Source organism: Mycteria americana, chromosome 7 (assembly GCF_035582795.1).
Source record: "Mycteria americana isolate JAX WOST 10 ecotype Jacksonville Zoo and Gardens chromosome 7, USCA_MyAme_1.0, whole genome shotgun sequence".
In the NCBI taxonomy this organism is placed as follows: domain Eukaryota; kingdom Metazoa; phylum Chordata; class Aves; order Ciconiiformes; family Ciconiidae; genus Mycteria; species Mycteria americana.
In genome coordinates, this window is record NC_134371.1 from 44519549 (window position 1) to 44539834 (window position 20286).

The 20286-nt window shown below is 41.0% G+C and overlaps 1 protein-coding gene across 3 annotated transcripts in view; it reads right to left on the minus strand.

Moving 5' to 3' along the window:
- DENND1B (DENN domain containing 1B) overlaps window positions 1–14576 on the minus strand; it is a 170181-nt gene extending 155605 nt beyond the window's left edge. For 2 of the 3 annotated variants that reach the window (XM_075508166.1, XM_075508165.1), the window contains exons 1-2: window positions 14279–14574; window positions 11384–11448 (exon numbers count right to left, since the gene is read on the minus strand). In XM_075508166.1, the coding sequence (XP_075364281.1) occupies window positions 11384–11448; window positions 14279–14295 (82 nt within the window). In that variant the 5' untranslated portion in view covers window positions 14296–14574. Of the gene's footprint in view, window positions 1–11383; window positions 11449–14278 lie in introns of all 3 variants that reach the window. The other variant, XM_075508168.1, reaches the window with a different exon arrangement.
- Window positions 14577–20286: the final 5710 nt, after the last annotated feature.

Below are 20286 nucleotides of genomic sequence, written 5' to 3' on the forward strand. Positions count from 1 at the left end.
TTCAGCCAGGCACTTTAGAGGTGCTTATCTCAAGCACTTTTTTTTTTGTCATGCAGTTTCATAGCACTGATTTCTAACATCACAAACAGAATGCAAAAGAATGCATTTCAAATTATTCTATGTAAAATACAACATATTATATCAAGACTGAGAAAGAGAAGTCTCGTTTTCAATTGCTTACATATTAATTACACATGCTAGTTTGATCTGACTTTTTTTTCCCTGGCTGACACTTGTATAAGCATTTTTAGACTAGACCTTGCAAGATGCTACAGGGCTCTGATCCCAGGTAAAAGCAGATGTAAACATGCACTTACATTGCATGGGATGTGCCCATTCTCAGAAACTAAAATGGGTTTACTCAGATGCACCAATTAAAAGTGCCTGATTGAAACTGCAACTGAATGCTCAGAACCTCACCTAACTCAGTTTCCAGTGTCATAAAGCTTTACCTGTCCTGACACACAACCACTGTCATGACAGCTACCTGTGACATGACAGGAAAAGTTCATTAGTTTCAGCTAAAGCAGCAAGCAATTCATCTGCCGCTAGGGAACTAAGACCTTTTTTATCTGGCAATATTCTTAGCAGGGAGAAGATACCTAGAATATGAATACCAGCAAAACTTTTTCCTGGACACAAAGTTTTTCAGAATTTCCCATGTTGTGTCACGATACCGTTAACTATATTCAGTTCTATGAATTACTGCATGATACCAATCTAGCATAATTGTGCTCTTTAGAAAGAATTTCATTTACGCAAAATGAAAACTTAATCTATCTCCAAATGTGCAATGCCTTGATGTGACCATGGGTGACAAGGATCTAACGTTGAGTATTTGGTTTTTTCCTAATAACTAAGTTTTACTATGCGAACAGAAAACTGGAAGGCACCAGCGAAGTTGTTGAACCCATTTCCTCAAAAAAAGGACAAGAGTTTAACATAACCCCGACACAATTCCAACACTCTGAGAGTACCCTAGAAGCCCAAAAGCCATCAGGAAGATGGCAGAAGAAAGTAAGTGCATCTCTAGGTTTTTTTCATTCTCCTGAACTGGCAATACATTTATTTTAACAAACCCTACGTTTACTTTAACAAACCCAAAAAACTTGAAATTAATGCTCAGAGGTGAAACAACAGCCTATGCTACGTTGCATGGCATGAAAATCCCACCAGTTCCTCCTTATCTGACCTGTGTGAAAAACATTTCCTGTCGGCTCCAGAAGCAGCCCCACCAGCTGAACAGCGAGCATACCCACAGAGCAAGCCTGCCAGGTGCCACCAGAAGCAGGACGGATGCTTACCTCACATGCTGCTTTTAGCAGCGCTAGCTATTTGAAGTAAAACACAAACAAACAGCAAACACACACAGTTTCAGAGCCAAACGACCTCCAAAGGATAGGAAGAGGATGCATGAACGATCAGCTCTTGCTAGCAAGACTCGGTTACAATAACTGTTTCCCTCTTGTCACTAAAGGCACAGTGGTTTCACTCCATTATATCAAACTCATTACAGACCTCCAGGTAAGTTCACAACTGTCACACAATCCTTGTCTTTTAGCTCTATGCTGCTACTTTTTCTTAGGTTGCATTTAAACAGAACAAACACATTCACTGTAACACAAAACACTCTTTTACATTTGTTTTTTTATATTGCATCTTAAGCTGAGGATATAAAAATTATCATCTTTTCTTCAATAATGCAACTCCATTCCTGGAAACAACTGCCTTAAAATGTTAAGCTTTTCTTTGCAACTTCTGAGGGAAATGATGCTGTGCCTTATAACCATTATCAGCACGGCTTCTCTGTGTCAAGTGCAACTCTTGCAACACAGTTAAGTTAAATTCAACATATAGCATCCAGTATTTAAATACAAAGACAGCAGATTTTTGCATTTAGCTTGTCCTGTAACAGAGCAAAAGAACTGCCTCCTCCCAAAAGCAAACATTTGACTCTGTCTGCACAATGACACCATAACTTTACAATATTTGGATGTGTTCTAAAACAGGTTCAACTGGTACAACAAATAAAACCCTTGATGTGAATAGCATCTAAAGTCAGATGAATAGGAATTTCTTGTTCTCTGTTAGAAGGTAAGCAGAAGTATTAATCATTCTTTGTGTCACTCTTTCCCATTCTGTGTTGAAGGAAAAATGCAATGGTAAACCAGCTATGGCAAAATACCTTGGTTATGATGATTATGCCTCTATGATGATTAAAACTTGGCATTAACTAAAAAAGTTTGTAAAGTATGTCCTAAAGTAAACACAGAAACCCTAACTAATATGCTATTTTCAGACACAAGTTTGTAGTTTTAGCTGGGTTTTAATCTACATCTGAATACCCACTCAAATGTGTAGGGAAACCAGATCCAGATTCAAACTCTAGGAAATGTAATCTAAGGGCATTGTTCAAGCCTTATTTCTAATTAAGGATTTAATACTTGGACAGTACCTTCCAAACGAGGATTAAGAATTTTACAAATGAAGACAGTATGACTGTAAACTGCTGCCTTAGCTTTCCCAGCTCAGGAAGCACAGATACCACACCCAAAATCTTGTTCGGGCCTTTTTTCTCTCATCGCTTCTGCTTTTTCTCTTCTCTTTTCCATACAGAGTTCAGTATTAAGTTTTAATCTTTTCTCCTAAACCAGAATCACAAAATATAAGAAGTGTTTGTTGACCCAAATTATTCAGTTCTAAACATAGGGCTGCAGTTCCAAGATACGTGGAAAAATGTCAAAAGCAAATATAAGTAGTTAATGTTTTCAGCATTTTAGTACTTTATCTGTCAGTCACATAGTTAGGATGGAAGATTCTATGTGCCTGTAAATATCACTTTTTTACCTGGATCATGGAGTTATCACAAGTCAGCCTACCACAAAAAATACAGATTCTTAACACATTATTTGCAGAGCGGTGCTATGCTCAAATTGCTCTTACTACACAAAATTATTTTAAGGAATAACAATAGCACTTTACTGGGAAAACTTATTTTGGCTTCAGGGGTTTTTAAGCCCTTTATGAACAGTTATATAACTCTTCCCTTCGTAGCCCTGATCCTGTTTTATCCTATTTACAAACAGAAGTATCTATCCCAACAGTCATACGATAAGCACATGCATCTACATGTATCTGCATCCCCAGATACTATCACCAGTGGCAAAAGAAAAAGAATTTAAAAGACTTTTTCTGTGAACCAGACAGGAAACCCTACACTTCAGCCTCTTCAAGTCAGTGCTAGAGAGAGAAGCGTCTTATGGCTTTGCAAAAAGCATTTTAAACCTTGAAAGTTTAACCAGTTTTCAAAGCTTTTTAAGCAGATTTTAAATCCTCCATACATGAAAGACAAGCCATTAAACTATATATGAAGACAGCTAGCAGCATAACATATCTCCTTAAAGAATGATAAACCTCTGTGTAAGATGGACTGTTCAGTGTGTAGGAGGGCAGAAGCATGCTGACATTAGCTTAGAAAAATATGCAAACTCTTAACACTTCTGAATGCAAGCAATTTAAAAGCCCACAAACTATCCCCCAGGCAGACATCTCAAATAGTTAAGTACTAAAATGAAACTAAAATTAAATTTGAAAAAAAGCACAAGAACGTCAACTTGCATACTGATTGACTACATTACATGATACAGGTTGGTGTCTTTGGCTTTATTTAGTATATTAATACTAGTATATTCGTTCTACTGAATTTATACAAAATTATTTTTATAACAAGTTAATATTTGTATTAGTTAACTCATCAAGTTCTTCCCTTTTCATTTCACTGCCCAAAACCCAATCACACTGCTGAAAGCAGCATATGGTACTACATGAAAAAATGACACAGTCAGGCAAATGCCTGCAGGGGAATAATTCATCTCTACCAGCACTGATACCACAGCGCCTGCCCCCACATTACTACAGCTGGAATCTCTGGGCTAGCGCAGAGCCTGCCCCTCCTCCCAGGACTGTCCGCTGGCTGCTGGGGAGTAGGGTCGTCCCTCCCCACCGAGGTCTCTTCTCCCTGGTGAAGAATGCAGGGGAGATAGGAGAAAGGGCTTCCTTGACCTGTCGTCCAGCAGCTCTTAGCCTTCCCCCTCCTACACACGCATATCTGCACCCACCTCCAAATTACACATACATCCAAGAATCTCTGTAGGTTGGTGAAAAAAAAAAATCTGTAGGAAATGAGGCACTGAAAAGCAGCAACATTTTCCTCCACATTTTTGCATCTGTGAAGAGAAGCTGAAAGCCACAGTGACTACCCTCCAGTTCTCAGTCTCTGGAGAATGAAAGGAAAAGGTAAAAAGCATCAAAATGCCAATCTTTATCTTAGATGCAAAATCATAGTTGCCTTAATTGTGTTTGTTGTTCATAATTCTCCAACACCCACTCTTTGCTAGTGACAGTCCAAACACACAGAAGACATTGTTCATACCCTGAGGAGCTTTCCAATTAAATGAAAGAAATTTGAATATAATGAAAACATTCATTTAGATACAACTGGAGGGTTTAAAGTTATACAAAAGATTATAATTTATGAAGGACTTTCAGGTATGCTTGGTGCTCGCACATGAGAGAGCTTCAGCCAAACTCTGGCTTATATTCCTTGCTTTTGTCAGAAAGGACAAAAGCGATGCACAATCTCAGGCACTACCTGCTTCTGCCCTCAAAATATTTACATACTCCTCAACAAAGGACTGTGAAATATTCTGCTCCTAATCAATTGATAATCCTGTAGAGAAACCAGGCTAGATTAAATGTCCTCTTCAAGCTTTTTAGGTACCACCATTTGAAAATTTCAACAGGAAAACCAAGAATCTGTTACGGGGAAGTAGCACCAGCCTAACTAACAACATATGAATTAATGAGTTGGGGCCAGAGGTTTTTAAGCTTAATGAAACTTCAGAGGAATATGGAAAGAAAGCTTTATTTTTTATATACAAAAACTGCATCTAAGACTATAATCAGATAGCCCATGTTCTGAAATGGCATTGTACAAACTGAAAAAGCATCTTTAACTTTTTATTGGTATAAAATAAATTCTACTATGGTAACACAATATTTGAGACTTAAAAAAATCTACAAATAAGTGAAGCTTTTTTACAAATCTATCTAGTTCATAGCAATATATAGTTGCTCTTCATAGTCACCTGAAGAACACAGTGTGCTTTAAAAAGTTAGAGAAACCTAACTTTCTGTAGGCCAGCACTTATTTAGTATCCTTCCAGTTAAAACCAACAGTGAAAAAGGTTGGCAGTATATAAAGATTATATCAAAAGTTTTAAGTGCTCTTAAAAAAAAAAATCCTGCAGACTTCTTCATGTATTACACTGATAGAATTATCTTTTTAATCAGGTTCAAGTGATGCTCTGCAAAAAAAAAAAAAAAAAGTACAGCAGAGGAAAAGAGTTATCTGATCAGCACGTTACACCCACAGGCTTAGAGTCTGTGGTTAATAAACAGCTCTCTACAGTGAAGAAACAAAAAAGAAGAAAAAATAGTGCTTGCTCTGACCACAGTCCTGAAAGCAGCTTTGGAAGACTCTTAATCAAAACCCTACCAAAGCTAGACAGGTTACCCATGGACAGAACTACCACCTGCATTAAATTTTTTTTCAGAATTGGAACCTTCCTGGAACCACATATCTTATTAGTACCTTACAGACCACAGTCAAACCTCATACAAAGAATTTTGCATTTCTGGCCTAATTCCTGGACTTAATTCATATTGTTCTTAACTCCACCAATACATGATTAAACTGGTTTTCATGGCTTTTCCTTGAAAATTTAATGAAAAGACAACTCTTAAAGAAAAATAATTTAGACATCATGCATCACTAAGATTTATTATCATTCTGACACAGGCAAGGTGAACTACAGGAGTTATTCATGCAATTCAACACAACCTATTAAACACCTCTGAAAATCACGTATCTAGCCCTAGAGGTATACAAGGCTTCCCAGCATTTAAAGAGGAAATAGAGACAAAGCAATCAAATTTCAAGCCTTGTTCAAACAACTGTTCTTTGCTTGAACAGAAAATAAACTGCTATTTCAAAGCGGTTTTCAAGTAAAACTTGAACAGTCAGGACTAAAGCAGTCCTAGACCCAAACTACAACATGCAGAGGTTGAATTTCCTGGATCTACCTGCACACTCCGTGGAGCCTTTTTGTTGCTTTTCATACGTGCTATTATCAAAGAAAATGAAGGTGTAGCAAACAGCACGCTCTCAACCACACAAACTGAAACCAATGCGAGTCATCTTCTTCTTGAGAAACCGTGGACAGAAATGCTGAAGACTTATGTGCACAGAAGTTGTTGCACATTGCCATTCTACTGCTAGCTGCTATATTTGCATTGCTTTTTCTGTTTGGCCTCTGCAATCCAGTTTTAATAAAATCAATATAGGACATACAGTTTATAGAATGAGTTAATTTACCAACTTTATCTTTGCACATTTAACCAAAATCTAAAGTTCAGACATATATGTGTGCATGCACATACTGTACATGTTTGTACATGTATGCATAGATACATAGATAAACACACACTCTTCACGAAGATTACACTGGCACTATTATTTTGGATATGTCCTGTGGAAGAGGTCAAAAACATCAGCCTATCAGCCTTCCAGAAATTCAGTTCACTTTTCATGATGGAAGGACCTGGACAGAAAAAAGAAAAAGGAAAAAAAATAAAAAAAGCTGCAGACTGCTTTGGTTAGCCAATTCTGAGGCTCAAGTATATCTTACAGCGCCAGGTGCAGTATAGCTTTCAAGAGACAAGAGAGTGCCAGGAGAAGAGTAAAGTTGCTATAGGTGCAGCTGTCATACAATCTTGAACCAATAGTGTCATGTAAGACTATGCACTCAGGACAACTGTAACACTGCATTACTCCTGATACCTTGAAAGGGTGATTCAGCCTGAAGCGCAAAAAACTTGCATCTTTTTACCCTAAAGCTAAAGAGCAATGCTCATCTTTAAAATAACACAACAGTTTTGATAATATCTGTTACCAAGTTGTCCTCTGCGTCTGTAAGTGAAAATTTAATACAAAAGGCCAGCTGATTATGTTAAAATGGGCACACATTTTTGCTATTTCTTTTGTTTGCTTGTTCATTAAGGAGTGACATGGGAAAGAATAACGGAAATCTGCACCTGCCTGGGACGCAATGTAAAACCTTTTGCTCTAAGGTGCTACTGATAGTGCAAGCCATATTCACAATTAACAAATATTGGGCTGTTAGAATAGGTTAGCACTCATCTCCCAGTTGCTTAGGAAACTCTGGTGAACAGAAGTTAATTAATCTCAAAGTTTTGCAAGAATCAGGTTATGAATTTTCCCAAGACAAAGTTGTCACACTAACTAGTTACTATGTTTCAACATACCATGTTAATTGATTCTTACCATGCTGGAAAGGACTGGAAGTTATGACATGGGCTACAATCTGATTTTGGTCCTAAAGGTTTTTTTCTCCTCTTTGGAGTATATGCCTCAACTGTCTAATTAAATACAGCTGAAATGCAACTTTCAAGGTAAAGTCCTAGGTGTAGTAGAATATCAAAAGCATCATTTACTCTGAAAATACGGTAAGTAATATATTCTAAATTGTTGAGGGAACCATATCCTGTTTTGTGCTAAGAGTGGGCACTAAACCCCTCTAATAAATAGAAGTTTGTTTTTTTTTTTTAAACATAACTCAAGTGAAGAATAAACAAAGCTTGTCAGCAACAGCAGAAAATGGTACAATTCATGCTATTAGTTCAATGGAGTGCTAAATTACAAGAATATTTACATAAAGAGTACCCTTTTTTCTCTCCTGCCCCAAAAATGAGAAAAGGGTTAGAAGATCACTATTTTAGCAATGCTATTGTACACTCCTGTAGTTTAAAACAAAAAGAGACACAGCAGCCTAAAGAGATGATCTACTCAGTCGAGAACACAATATTAAGAAATAAATATTCAAGTACACAAGCTACTCTTAAATCACAAAAAAAGGTACCCAATGGGAAAACAAATTTTTGATCCAGCTATAACTAAAGACATGCTAGCACAACTAAGCCTGTAACCAATTCAGAAGCCACCTACCATACGTGAAGCGCTAAATTTATATTAACCTACATGAAACCTCTTAGGTGTTTACACTGAGTAGAAAACAATGTTGGAAATAATTAGTGGAATCATTTAAGAACAAATTTCATAATACACATAAACCTTGCTGCATTTTGTGTATGTATGATCCTTTATAGCTGGAAGAGCTCTAGGATCAGATTGTCAGATCTGAAAAATTAACATTCCTTGAGAGCTATGCTATAATTAAGAAGTTATCTAAAAATACTTTTCCAAAAGCATAATAATTTTAACAGCAAAATTTTTCATCATGTCACACCGTTGCAGGCATATAGCGTCCTTGTAAAAACATCAAGTTATTAATAGCTACACATGCAGTAGGGCTACCTCAATTTTTATTTGTTAGAACAGTTATATGCTGGCACGGGGAAATTAAAATGCAGGAGAATGCACGCTACAGCAAAGCCTGAAAAGAAAAAGCTTAAAGATACATGGGTCACATTAAGGTCTTCCCCTCTCCTAAGTCGGCTTCTCCTGCTGCTCACTCATGCAGGGAGATCATAATTTTGTGGCTGTGATATTTCCACGGCAACACTGGTGACAGTGATGTCACAAATTCAGCCCTGACATAGCTTCAGGATCAAGTACAAGGAGCAGATGGGATGCGAGGGAGAAAGCCCCTATTTAAACACAAATCTCTTTCATAAGAAAGAAAGAGGCATGAGCAAAGAAACAGGTGAATGGATCACGTTTTCAAGTATGATATATTCAAAAGATTATCCTAGCATGAAAATCTATTTAAAGGCAAGACCTACAATACAGGGTAACTGTCAAATTTGTTAGGCCTTATAATAAACCAACCTTGAAAGCTCCCTGTTTAGCATGACAAGCCTTGTGCTCCATTTCTAAAGTGGTGGTGAAGACAATACACTTTTGTCCCTTGTGAATTTCCTTTAAATAACTTTAACATTCAGATATATTAATTTGATACATTACTGTGCTCATAATACCATATGTAAATATGATGTCCAAGCCCTCACTGGAGTGAGTTTGTTATCTGAATTAGGTATAATATGAAAGAAATTAAAACGAATCCCAGATGGGTCACCCAGTACAGCAGGATAGTAACTGGAATATTCAGCCAGCACAATTTGATTGCTAAAAGGGGACTGTATTTTTGTCTGATCTGCAGACTCATGCAAGAATCAATACAACCTCCAGGCTACCTGAAACACCCCTAAACCCCTTACCGGTCACACGCCATAGACTCCAATGCTACCAGCATTAGACGTCCTTTCTGCCTTTGGCCACGCCATGGACAAATAGCAACTGAGCCCACATGGGGTAGAAGGGATGATAGCAAAAAGTGGAAGAGAAGAGAGTGCACCTACAATACAGTCACAAATACAGTCTCCATATTAACTCAAATACAGTCTCCATATTAACTCAGGCCACAGTTCAAGGAGGTACACAGATTTCTTAACACTACTCTCCACAGAGGGCAATTGATGAACAGTACGAAACGCCCACCGAGGAAGGCAGGGGAAGTGACTACAACCAGAATTCAGGTGTAGGAGGTCATTCACAGAGCTGCAGGTAACGAGAAGTGGCTTCTTATGGCAGCAGATGCAAAACAAAAATCAGAAGTCAAACGGGAGATAAAAGGAATTAAGAGGATATAGATCCATGTTCTGATCACAGAAGAAAAAAACCACACATTTTTCAAGATTTCAAGATGAAGACCTGAAAGAATTATCAACAGTCTAGCTCTCAGGAGGGAAAGGAAGAAAGAGGCTGAAATCCACAGGTTGTAGCTGGGCCTAAGCTGAGATGTGAATGGGCCCCCAGGAAGGGATGTCAGGTGGAGGCAGAGACTAAATGCACAATGCAAGGAAGAACAGATCAGAAGTCAAGTAGCTAACCAGGGTTCACAGGTATCAGCTATGAAATTACTAAAGTAAAAACTGCAAAAGGGAGAGAACAGAAGGTAAAGTGTGCCATGATATAAACCACAACGACGATCAGAGAGTTAGGAAAGCACATCTGATTCCCCAAACCATGACTGTACCAACAGCAAATAGAAAAAGCAAGCAATAAAGCGAAGGATGCTGGCTGGTCAAAAAAAAAAGTGAGACTACCCTAGGATTGCACCAGGACCAAGATGCCATTCCACAACTAAATGAACAATCTTATGAAGAGGAGAAAAACGAAAAGAAAAAAGCAGCAGAGGAACTTGAGATATCAATAATGGGTAACATACAATACAACAGATACAGAAAAGTGTGTTGGGATTGTCAGGAAAAGACCTAAAGAACTACAATTGTTTAGCTTCAACAAAATGTTTTTTGTAAACATATTAGGCACGTACCCATGACACCACTAACAGAAATGTTGGCTGAAATGAAATAAAAGGAATAGTTTGGGTCTATAAACTTCTACAGGCTTCTAACTTGTTAGAGTAGTAAACTCTGGAAACAGCATCCATTAGCACAGTAGGATAAGAAACATACTCAATTTTAAGATGTAGTTTATTGTTTTTACAATTGTGATTAAGACACAGCTGTTGCAGACTAACATGACTACAACACAACCCCAACAAGACTTCTTCTCTCCCTGTGTTTTTACAAGGCCAACAACCTCAGATGGGAACAGGAACCAAGTTCCCCCCATGGACTTTCTAGAGGTCACTTTAATTTCAGCACTGGAAATCCCATCTTCTTTTTACCCAAGAGGAAAAGAGCCTCTTAGATAACTCTTGCACTACTATGTCTCTTTTACCACATGTTTATAGAGACATGAAACTGATGGCTAATAGAAGCTCAATTCAGCACTCACTGCTGTTTGTATCATGTATCAAACCAAAGCAGCTGCCAAACATGAGCTAGAAAGAAAGTCTCTTTCTGTTGTTCAGAAAAGAACATACTTTCTCCCTATCACACTGATCAAAATTAACATTCAACTGATAGACAGAAGTCAATTGTTCTGCTAAAATGAAATCTTATACAAAAAAATCAACATTTTAAGATTTAAGAACTGTAGAAGATGCATTTCATGTCCAAGTTTTGCAAGTATTTCTCTCAGAACAAAAATATTTTTACAATAGCCAAAATGAAAATATAACAATAAAAACCCACAACAACTATGAATTAACACATTAATAGATTTTAAAAGGCAATAAAATAACCATAGTCACTTTCTAATATAATCCCAACCCAACAGCAATTCAAAACATAAGATGACACTAGATCAGGATGCAAACTATTTTTTCCCACCTCTCATTTCTGTAAATAAATATCAATAGGCACGGTATATTACCTTCGTTTTCAGATGCTTGGCATTTTACTTTCAGTACCAAATCAAAGGTACGTTCTGGATTTTCCCTAGAAGAAGCAAACACAATTGATTAATCATATATATGTTTCAGATAGTGTTTCTACCGTGTTGTATCTTTTCATTCCATTTGTACAGAATAAAATTAAAATAAATTAAAATTTCATTAAAATAAAATTAGAAATCAGATTAGTTCTAAGGAAGAACCAAAAAGTCACATTTCCCTGTACAGCCTTAGAAAAAGAATATGGAAGGTAAACAAGCTAAACTGTGATTTATTTAAGTGATACTGTCACTGCCTTATACATCAAATAGCTTTTAAGTCACTCTGTCATACCACACCTAACAGTTGGAAAAAAAATGCTACTAAAATCCTTATCAGTCAATCTGAAACATATTAATGGGAGTCATGGGCAGCCTTTTCTAAAGCTACGTCTTATTTCTATTTAATAGGAATAGCCCATCATTAGACTTCCACTTTAATTCCACAAATTTAGCCATTACCCTTTAAATGCATATGATTACCACCACACGGCTGAGAATCACTTAGCTTCCCCTTTCACAAGATATCAATCGTCAACTTTGATTTTAAAGGCTGAATCTCAGGCATGATTCAGTGAGTGAAAAACATTACTGCAATAACTACGGATGGACGCAATCCCAAACTAGCCAGGAAGACAGGAAGATGGAGCCTCCATACCTGCAGCAGCTATCATGGCCAGCTCTGTGGGATGGCCAATGCCTCTTTCACCTCCCCAGTAAATATACACCTGATAATAATGAACTGCATATGCCAATAGCAATTAACACTCAACCTAATCCCAAACTAAATATTTATTAACACAGTTCTAAATGCCATTACTATACCACCCACCTCTCTCTGCCTACCAAGCACACTGCTATTTATATTAAAAACAAGTGGTATAACTGCACCCATATCAATTATCTATTTAACCACATAAAAGGCTCACACTTGAACTCCCTTCTTGGGTAACACTCCCACTGAAGTCAGCTGGAGTTTTAGGCAAATAAAAAAAATCCAAGACTTGGTTCCAGGTTTCTAGAATGCTTTCTAGAAATAAAGCATGCAGCAAATTAACACACTGTTGTTTCTTTAAATAAAGTTTTGAATGAAATCCAAAGGCTGAGCTGGGGAAAATTTCAGCTGTCACAAATTAATTGATTCAGTACATGCTTTCACTGACCTCAGCACCATCATCAACTGAGATATGCAATTATAGTCTAATTCAGGTTATGGAGACATAACCTGCCCATATCACAATTCTTCCTTGCATCGTATTTTAAAGCGTTTAGTTGGGAAAATCCTATATCTACTGCTCCTGTGTGTAGGAGAACAAATTCTGCTCTGAGTTACAACAGCCTAAATCCAGGAAATTGGAGATTTACTCTGGTATTAAAGTCCGTCCATTGTTCCTCTGGCTGGCGAGCGGGTTCAGAATGAAACTGATAAGGCTTGGCTTCATTGAGCCACCTAGAAAAGCGAACCACAAAAACCCTTCCTTTAAAAGAAGTGACATGTCCCCATGACGTTACTCTAGATCAGGCACTGGGTTTACGCTCTCAGGCCATTTTCCCCTTCCATTGCTTCCTAAAACCCAGACCACACAATGCTGGGTTTTTGATGTGAATCAGTTAAAGTGTTACAAACACCGAATGAGGGCTTCTAACTCAACTCCTAGCTGAATTACCCTCATGAAGAAAGCTCTTTGAAGTAACACTGCCTTCTGTCTTTCACTATACCACTCTAAAGCTGCTTTTGCAGAAAAATGCTTCTAAGTTTACTCTTCACATCCCACTACGCTTAGAAGTGTCAAAAATGTGTCAAACTAATCTGAGAATTGTCAGACTGTCTCTCATTTCCTTTACAGCTACCCAGTAGCAGCCTGCTTATTCATCATATATTTACATAGAGATTTTTGTCAATTCCTGAAATCCGTGTTTAACATCTTGTTGGTTTCCAATGCCAGCGAGACCGGACAGCCGCTCCTGATGGGCAAGGCGGAATAGCAGTGCTTCCAAACACCTAAAAATCTCTTTTGCACCTGCCATACCACAACGGCGAAAAAAGGGTTTGTAATTACTGGAGAGACTAATGTCACAAAGCAGCCCACCAGCTGCTGCAGGCCGGGTCACCGCAAGAAGCAGTGCTGCCCAGGCCTGAGGGAGCTCTGGCTACCGAGGCAAGGAGATGGGCCCGCGGGCTGCGGCCGCGCTCCCGCCACGCCGGGTGGGCGCCTCAGGAGCAAGCTGCCACCATTTCACGATCCCCTTTCACCGGCCACAGGCCGACAGAGAGCAGGCACCGCTCCGCCCGCCCCCGCGCCCTGCCGGGCGCCTCTCCCCGGCACCGACGCCTCTGACCCGGCGTGGCCCGGCGAGGCGGCGGTTGCAGGAGCGCGTTCGCCCCACAGCTGCGGGAAACCAGTGTCCGGGCAGGCGGGCTGCGCGCCGGGCCGGGCCGGGCCGGGCCGGGGGGCACCGCCCCGCCTCTGTGCGCGCCCCGCTCCCCCCCGCGCCGCGGGTCCCGCCTCGCCCCGGCGCGGCCCGGCCCGGCGCGCAGCGCCCGCTCCCGACCCCGCTGCCTGCCGCCCGCCCCGCTGTCACTCAGCGGCCGCGGCGCGCCCGGCCCCTCGCACGCTCCCGCCGGGTGGGCTCCCCCTCCTCCTCGTCCCCTCCCTCCCTGCCTGCCTGCCTGCCGCCTGGCGGGCCTGGCAGGCCGGGGCGGCTGCGAGGCCTACTCGCTGCCTGCCCGCCGCGGAGCTCAGCTCGGCCGGCCGCTCCTGACAGCCCCGCCGCGGCCCCCGCCCCGCCCGCAACGGCCCCGCCGGGGCCCCTCGCCGGCCGCCCACCCCCACTCACTTGAACCTGCTGTCCATGGTCACATCGCGGGCCCCCGGCGGCTGCTCCAGCGCCCCCCAGGGAGAAGCGCCCCGCCCGGCAGGGGCGAGGAGGCAGCGCCTGCCCCTCTGCCTTCGGCGGCGGGGGCGGCTCAGCGCTGCGGCGGCGGGCGGCGGCCCATAGCTGCTCCGCTCCCCCGGCTCGGGCCGCGACTGCAGCCGAGCGGCGGCACCGCCTCCTCCCCCCGTCTCTCAGTTCCTGTTGCAGTCGCTCCGGCACCTTCTGGGAACCAGGAAGCTCCGCGGCGGCCCGGGGAGCCGCCGGGGCCGGTGTCACCTGAGCCCGGCGGGGGAGGGCCGCGGGCGAGCGGGAGGCGGCGGGGGGCCGCGGGGCCTGCCCCCGTCAGGGCCGGCGTGCAGCCCCTGCCCTCCGCGGCAGGTGCGCTGGGCCCGGGGAGCCCTGCTGCGCCAGGCCAGGCCCGGGGCGGCTGCAGCCCCTTCCCGGGTGCCGGCCTGGGCCCGGGCCCGGGCCCCTCGTAGGTGGAGTAGGGCAGCGCAGAGGTACGGCAGCATGGGCGGTGGTCATGTTTTACCTCACGGGCACCTTCACCCGCTGCAAAGTAAGCTCCTCGGATGAGTCCGGCGAGCGTGTTAACTTCTACATCTTAACATCCCTTTTACATTCTTTATGCACAGCAGGAAAGTGGAGCTTTTCATACTAAAGGTCATAAATGTTAATTTAACCTGCAGTAATCTGTTTAGCTTTTATTTTTATCGGTGCTAAACAAAGTCTCCCAAACTGCTTAATAGGTGGTGCAGTGAGGGAAGGCGCTGGAGTAAACGCACCGTCCCGTAAACACACTTAAAAAGGTTTATACCCTCGAGTGTTTCCGGTGAGTTTGGAAAGGAAGAAAAAATAACACCGTCCTTGAGAGACTTCCAAGTCTCATTCATCTGAGAGGCCCTGAGCAGCCAAATTCCCACCTACACCAAGTTTCCCTCACCAGCATAGTATCATTGCAATGAAAAAATGCATAAAATAGATTCTGCAGTACTGGGCCAAAGAAAAACGTCATTCTTTTCACTCTTCCTCCAGAAACTAATCATTGTATCAACAGTTAAAAAGAAGAAAAAAATTCAAGCCAATTATATATTAAACACATAAAACAGCATTAGTGCATTACTGAGGCTGAAAAATCAAATATTCAAAAGTCAGGAAATTACAAATACTAGCTTTTCCCAAGCAATATCGTTTTGGCTTCATTACACATCCTACACACCTCACAGGACATAGATTAAATAATAATAAAATGTATAGATGTGCAGTGAAAATGACTGAATGTTGTGGCAGAAACCTTAGCTTTGGGATTTTCTTGGTTTTCAAGTACTTACTTTCCCAGCCTTCATTTTGTAATAATTCTTGGCTGTGTTTTAACAGCCAGTATTTGCAACTCCCACTGAAGTAAATGAAATTGTTTGGGGCTTTGTATCCTTCACACATAACCACACACTTCATCTAGCTCAGAGGTTTTTTTTAGAAAAAATCATCAGATGTGTATTTTTGTATACCACCAGAGGCCCTTGAAGCAGGCAGCTTGAACTCGCCCGCTGTTAAATTTAACTTCTCTGATAGGACCAGTCTGGATTTAAGGGCTGGGAGAGAGTGCGAGCGATGCCCGTCCCTGCTCCACCCACGGTGGTGGGGAGAGCAAGGCAGGGACCCTCCTGCAGCTGCCCAGAGCTGCTCAGCTGCAGTACCCGAGGCAGGCTGGCTGCATTCTGCACGCAGGGATGTTGCAGAACCGAAAGGGCTTCAGCAGCAGCTGCAAGTAAAGCTGGGTACACGATAAGTGTGTGTCAGGAGGGAGACGATCACAATCTTGTCTGTATGTCTGTCTCTCTGCCTCCCTTCTGCGCCCTCCATCTCTCCCCCGGTACATACTGTAAAGCACACAGAATCTGAAACTCATTGCTGAAAAAAAAGGCCAATAATTTAGCAAGATTGGATTATTATCCAAATATTGAGACTTTCTTTTTGTGGAAAAATTCCATTTGAAGTGTACCAGAAAATGAAATAAAACGCTGTGTTTCAGGATTTCAGTAAATCTGTGCTTTGGATTATACTAAATATTTTATAAGCCTACTGTGAGTTTGTTCCTCTCTTCTCTTAAGCTGCTGATGCTTGCCACTTTTACAGACAGAAGAGTAGTCTGGCGGCCCGTCAGGCTGATCTACTGTGCGATTCCAGCCAGTCTCCTGGACTGGTGTCTGTCTTGGCAGGTATGACTGTCAGGTCCCTTGGAATTTGTTTTATCGTAATTGGAGAAAAAATAGGTAGGGTTTCTTTCCCAAAGTAAATATGTGCCTTGTCACTAGAGTAAATCGACTGGATGCAGTGACTAAACCTCACCTGCCTGGAAGAGCAGGAAGAGTAGAGAAAGTTCACATTTAAAATAGAAGGCATATGAGAAAAAACCCTGTTGAGATGAGGCTCGCACCTCTCAGAGCTATTATTTCAGGCTTTGTGAAAACGTAAGCAGACATCAATGCCCAGGTTACACTTAGTTCATGTTTTCAAGACTGTTTTGCAACCACAGCAGCTTTTAAAGAAAGACGATATTTTAGGAAAGGAGCTGGTGTTCAAAACCACTTCTTGCTGCTGCCTTGTTTTCAGCCCTTCCCTGGGAAAGGGTTGGGGCAGGAGAAACTGAAAGAAAAACCTAATAGATATGCAGAGAATGCATTACTTTAGTATATTCTGAAGCCGGGAAAGTCTAGTTTGCTTTTCTTTACTCTTTGGTTTTCCTTTCCAAATTAGAACCATGAGGCAAATGATACTTGGGCTTTTCAGAGTCAACTGTTCTACTAGGTAATCCAGATGACACAAAGGCTTTTTCTTTATGCTTTGCGTAACATGAAAATGGCTGAACTCTGCCTAAATTCTCTCGAAAAGGTTAGCGTAGGGACTGATATAAGAGGATTTGCAGGAGGTGGGGGTGATGACCATTTATTTCATAGATATGAGCAACTGAAAAACGGGTAATTTAAAGATGAAGATTCCTACTCAATCTTAATTGTAGTTTGCCAGCGGTGAATACTCATTAGTCATCTTTGTAGCACTGTAATAATGTAAAGGAGCCTTAAAACCAATATAGATATTTATAGGCACTATTCAGCTCTTATGAGCTGTCAGTGAAAGAGGTCTCAATGTAAACTGAATTGGACCTACAAGTCTCAATTTTCTCCCAAACTTACCGATGCTTTTCAGTAAGAGGTTGGATGAAAAATACCCAAAAGTCTACTTCTTCTGAATCAGATAAGAGGAGGATGGAAGTGCCATCAGGGCAGCTCCATTTCAAGGATCAACATAACAAAACATGTAGCATACTTTTTAGTTTACAACCAAATTCAATATGGAAACAACAGGAGATGTAGTTGAAAAACACCAAACAAAATCCAAAAACAAGCATTCACATCCTTTCTACTATGGAGCAATATGCCATTCTCTGCCAAATCAAAACCATGTGGGTTTGGGTCTATAAAAGTGATGCAGAGCAGAGTTAGGATCTCAAAAAGGGATATGAGAAACAGACAAGAAATGGCCACACACCATGTCGCTTGGAAATGGTGGAGCAAGGGAGAGAAGTTCCGTGAGAATCCAATTACTTCTTTAAAGTTGAAACCATTACGTACACACATTTACTGATTTTCTTTTGGCAGGGAGAAGGTAAAAGGGACAGAAAGAAGGAAAAAGCACAAAGCCTCTGAAGACAAGAAGTATTCTGTTAGGCGTTTAGCATGGGGGAATTTCAATCCTCCCCATGCAAACTGCAAGCATGCATGCTTTGTGCGAGGAGATTCACAGGGAGCGCAGGAAATAGAATTTACTCTACAAACAAAGGCAACCCTATGAAATAACAGAGGGTTTAGGGATCACTGACTGAATCTGACTCTGTACAGGTCTAAATCTCCCACCCCAACTAACTCCAGCAAGGCTTTCTTCTCTTTGCTACCTGGTTCTGAGGTAGAAGAGAGCTCTCATCACCTCTGTAAGCTGGAGCGCATGTATTGTGAATTAAGGGATCTTAAGTATTACAGAAGTCCTCCTTGGCCAGGTACATTTCATTTAATAGTAAAACATACTACTAATAAAAGTAGTCTTCCTCTTAAATGCTGCTGAAACCCTTAAAGGGATTTCCTTCAGAACGTTGTTAGCAGAGCTTACTGAAAAAGATGTTCTCTCCCGGGAACACCAACGGGTTTGTCAAAAATGCCAAAATCAAAAAGGATGCAATTTCTCATTGTATGGTTATAGTAAATTATTTCTTGGAACATGTTCGTATGATCAGCAATTTATACCTTATGCCAAGAATTACTTCTTCATTCGCCACTGAGCCTGTTTGTACTGGGATCACTTTTAGTCCTCATTCCTTCAAATAGGTTACAATTGTTTTATGTTATCTCAGTGGCTATCAGTACATCTCCTAACAACATAATCACCTTGTCAGACCTCACAGACTTGGAAAGCATCTCTTAGGATGAAATACTGACCTCACTGAGAGATTGCTGTTCATTTTAATGGGATTGGAGGTGGGGTTTTTTTATCAACTTGTTTGAATCTTACACAGACTTATCCCAAATTGTAAATGAGTGACGGTGTAATCTTCCTGTGCAAAGTTCTCCAAACCCCCAAATTCACAAACATCAATTTCCCCATTAAACTTCTTAGCCATAGTACTGTCATGAGACGATATTTAAAAGAGAAAATACTTTACTTTTAAGAAACACCAGATACCTACATTAGGTCATTTCATAATTCAGCTTCTTTAAAGATAGTCATTGATTTAAAATAGGTCTCTTTCAAAAAGCGTGTGAAGTTTATTAACTAAATATATATAGTAAACACATGTCCACAAATATTCTACCTATTTATTGACTCCTTGCATGATCCCTCCAAACATCTTTTTTCATCTTTCAATGTTACTCATTCAAACAACCAAGGTAAAAAGCTTAAGTTTTCCTGCTTAAGAACAGGTGATGATTTAAGGAAAACATGAGCAAGGGTGACACCTTGAAAAGTTATAGACATGGCTGGGTAGGACTTTTGTGTGAAGATTATGCTATGCTATCATTAAAGTTCAGGGAAGCAGCATCCCAGTAGCTGTCATTGTCCCTTCAGCCATGCTGTGTGCACAGGCTAATCTGCCCAAACACGCACGCACAGGTAAACACACTCATTAATTAATCGGTGAACTCCTGGGGGGAGATCGCTGCTTGGGTAGGAATTAGGATTCCCAGGCTTTCTAATCAATGTGTCCTACCAACAAGACTGAGAACACAGGTCTTCTTAATTAGGTCAGCCTTAATTGCAAGTTTAACAAAGGAGCTGGGGGAACTTTTATGAATATAAGTTCAGACTACAAAGTTTTAAGAGCTAAGACACTCAAAAGCTTAAATGTTTATGATATGGCTGTATTAGCTCAGCATTTGGTTTACTGGTAGTATTTGCAAATCCTCACAGTCTGATCGGTAATACCTTTTGTTAGTTAGATTTGCACCATAATCTACAGAGTATGTGAAGTATGTATCCAGTAAATATTTACAAGCCTTCGTAAGGCTTAATCAGACATTTGCTTTACCTGTGCAGTCCTAATGTCTTATCAGTGGTTTGGATGTAAACTAATTTAGAAATGAAAGATAAATAGTATTTCCATGCATACTAACCTCAAATCGTAGACAATTTAGAAGATTATTTAGATGGATTTCTAATTTATTCAGACATGGCAGCTGGCAGAATCTAACAGTAGAATAAACCACCTTTCAGCTCTGCTGCCCAAATCCAGCCTTCAGCCTGCGAATACCAAGTGATTTCCGGTGGATGTTGATTATTCGTAGGAGTGTTTGAAAACAAGTGGTTGTCTTTGCCCAGTTTCAGTTTAGGTGCGAATCAGGCACCTTGTACTGTTTTCTTTGCATAAAAAAAATCCCTCCAAGAAAGGTTTCAGAAACATTGATGGCAACACTAAGGGA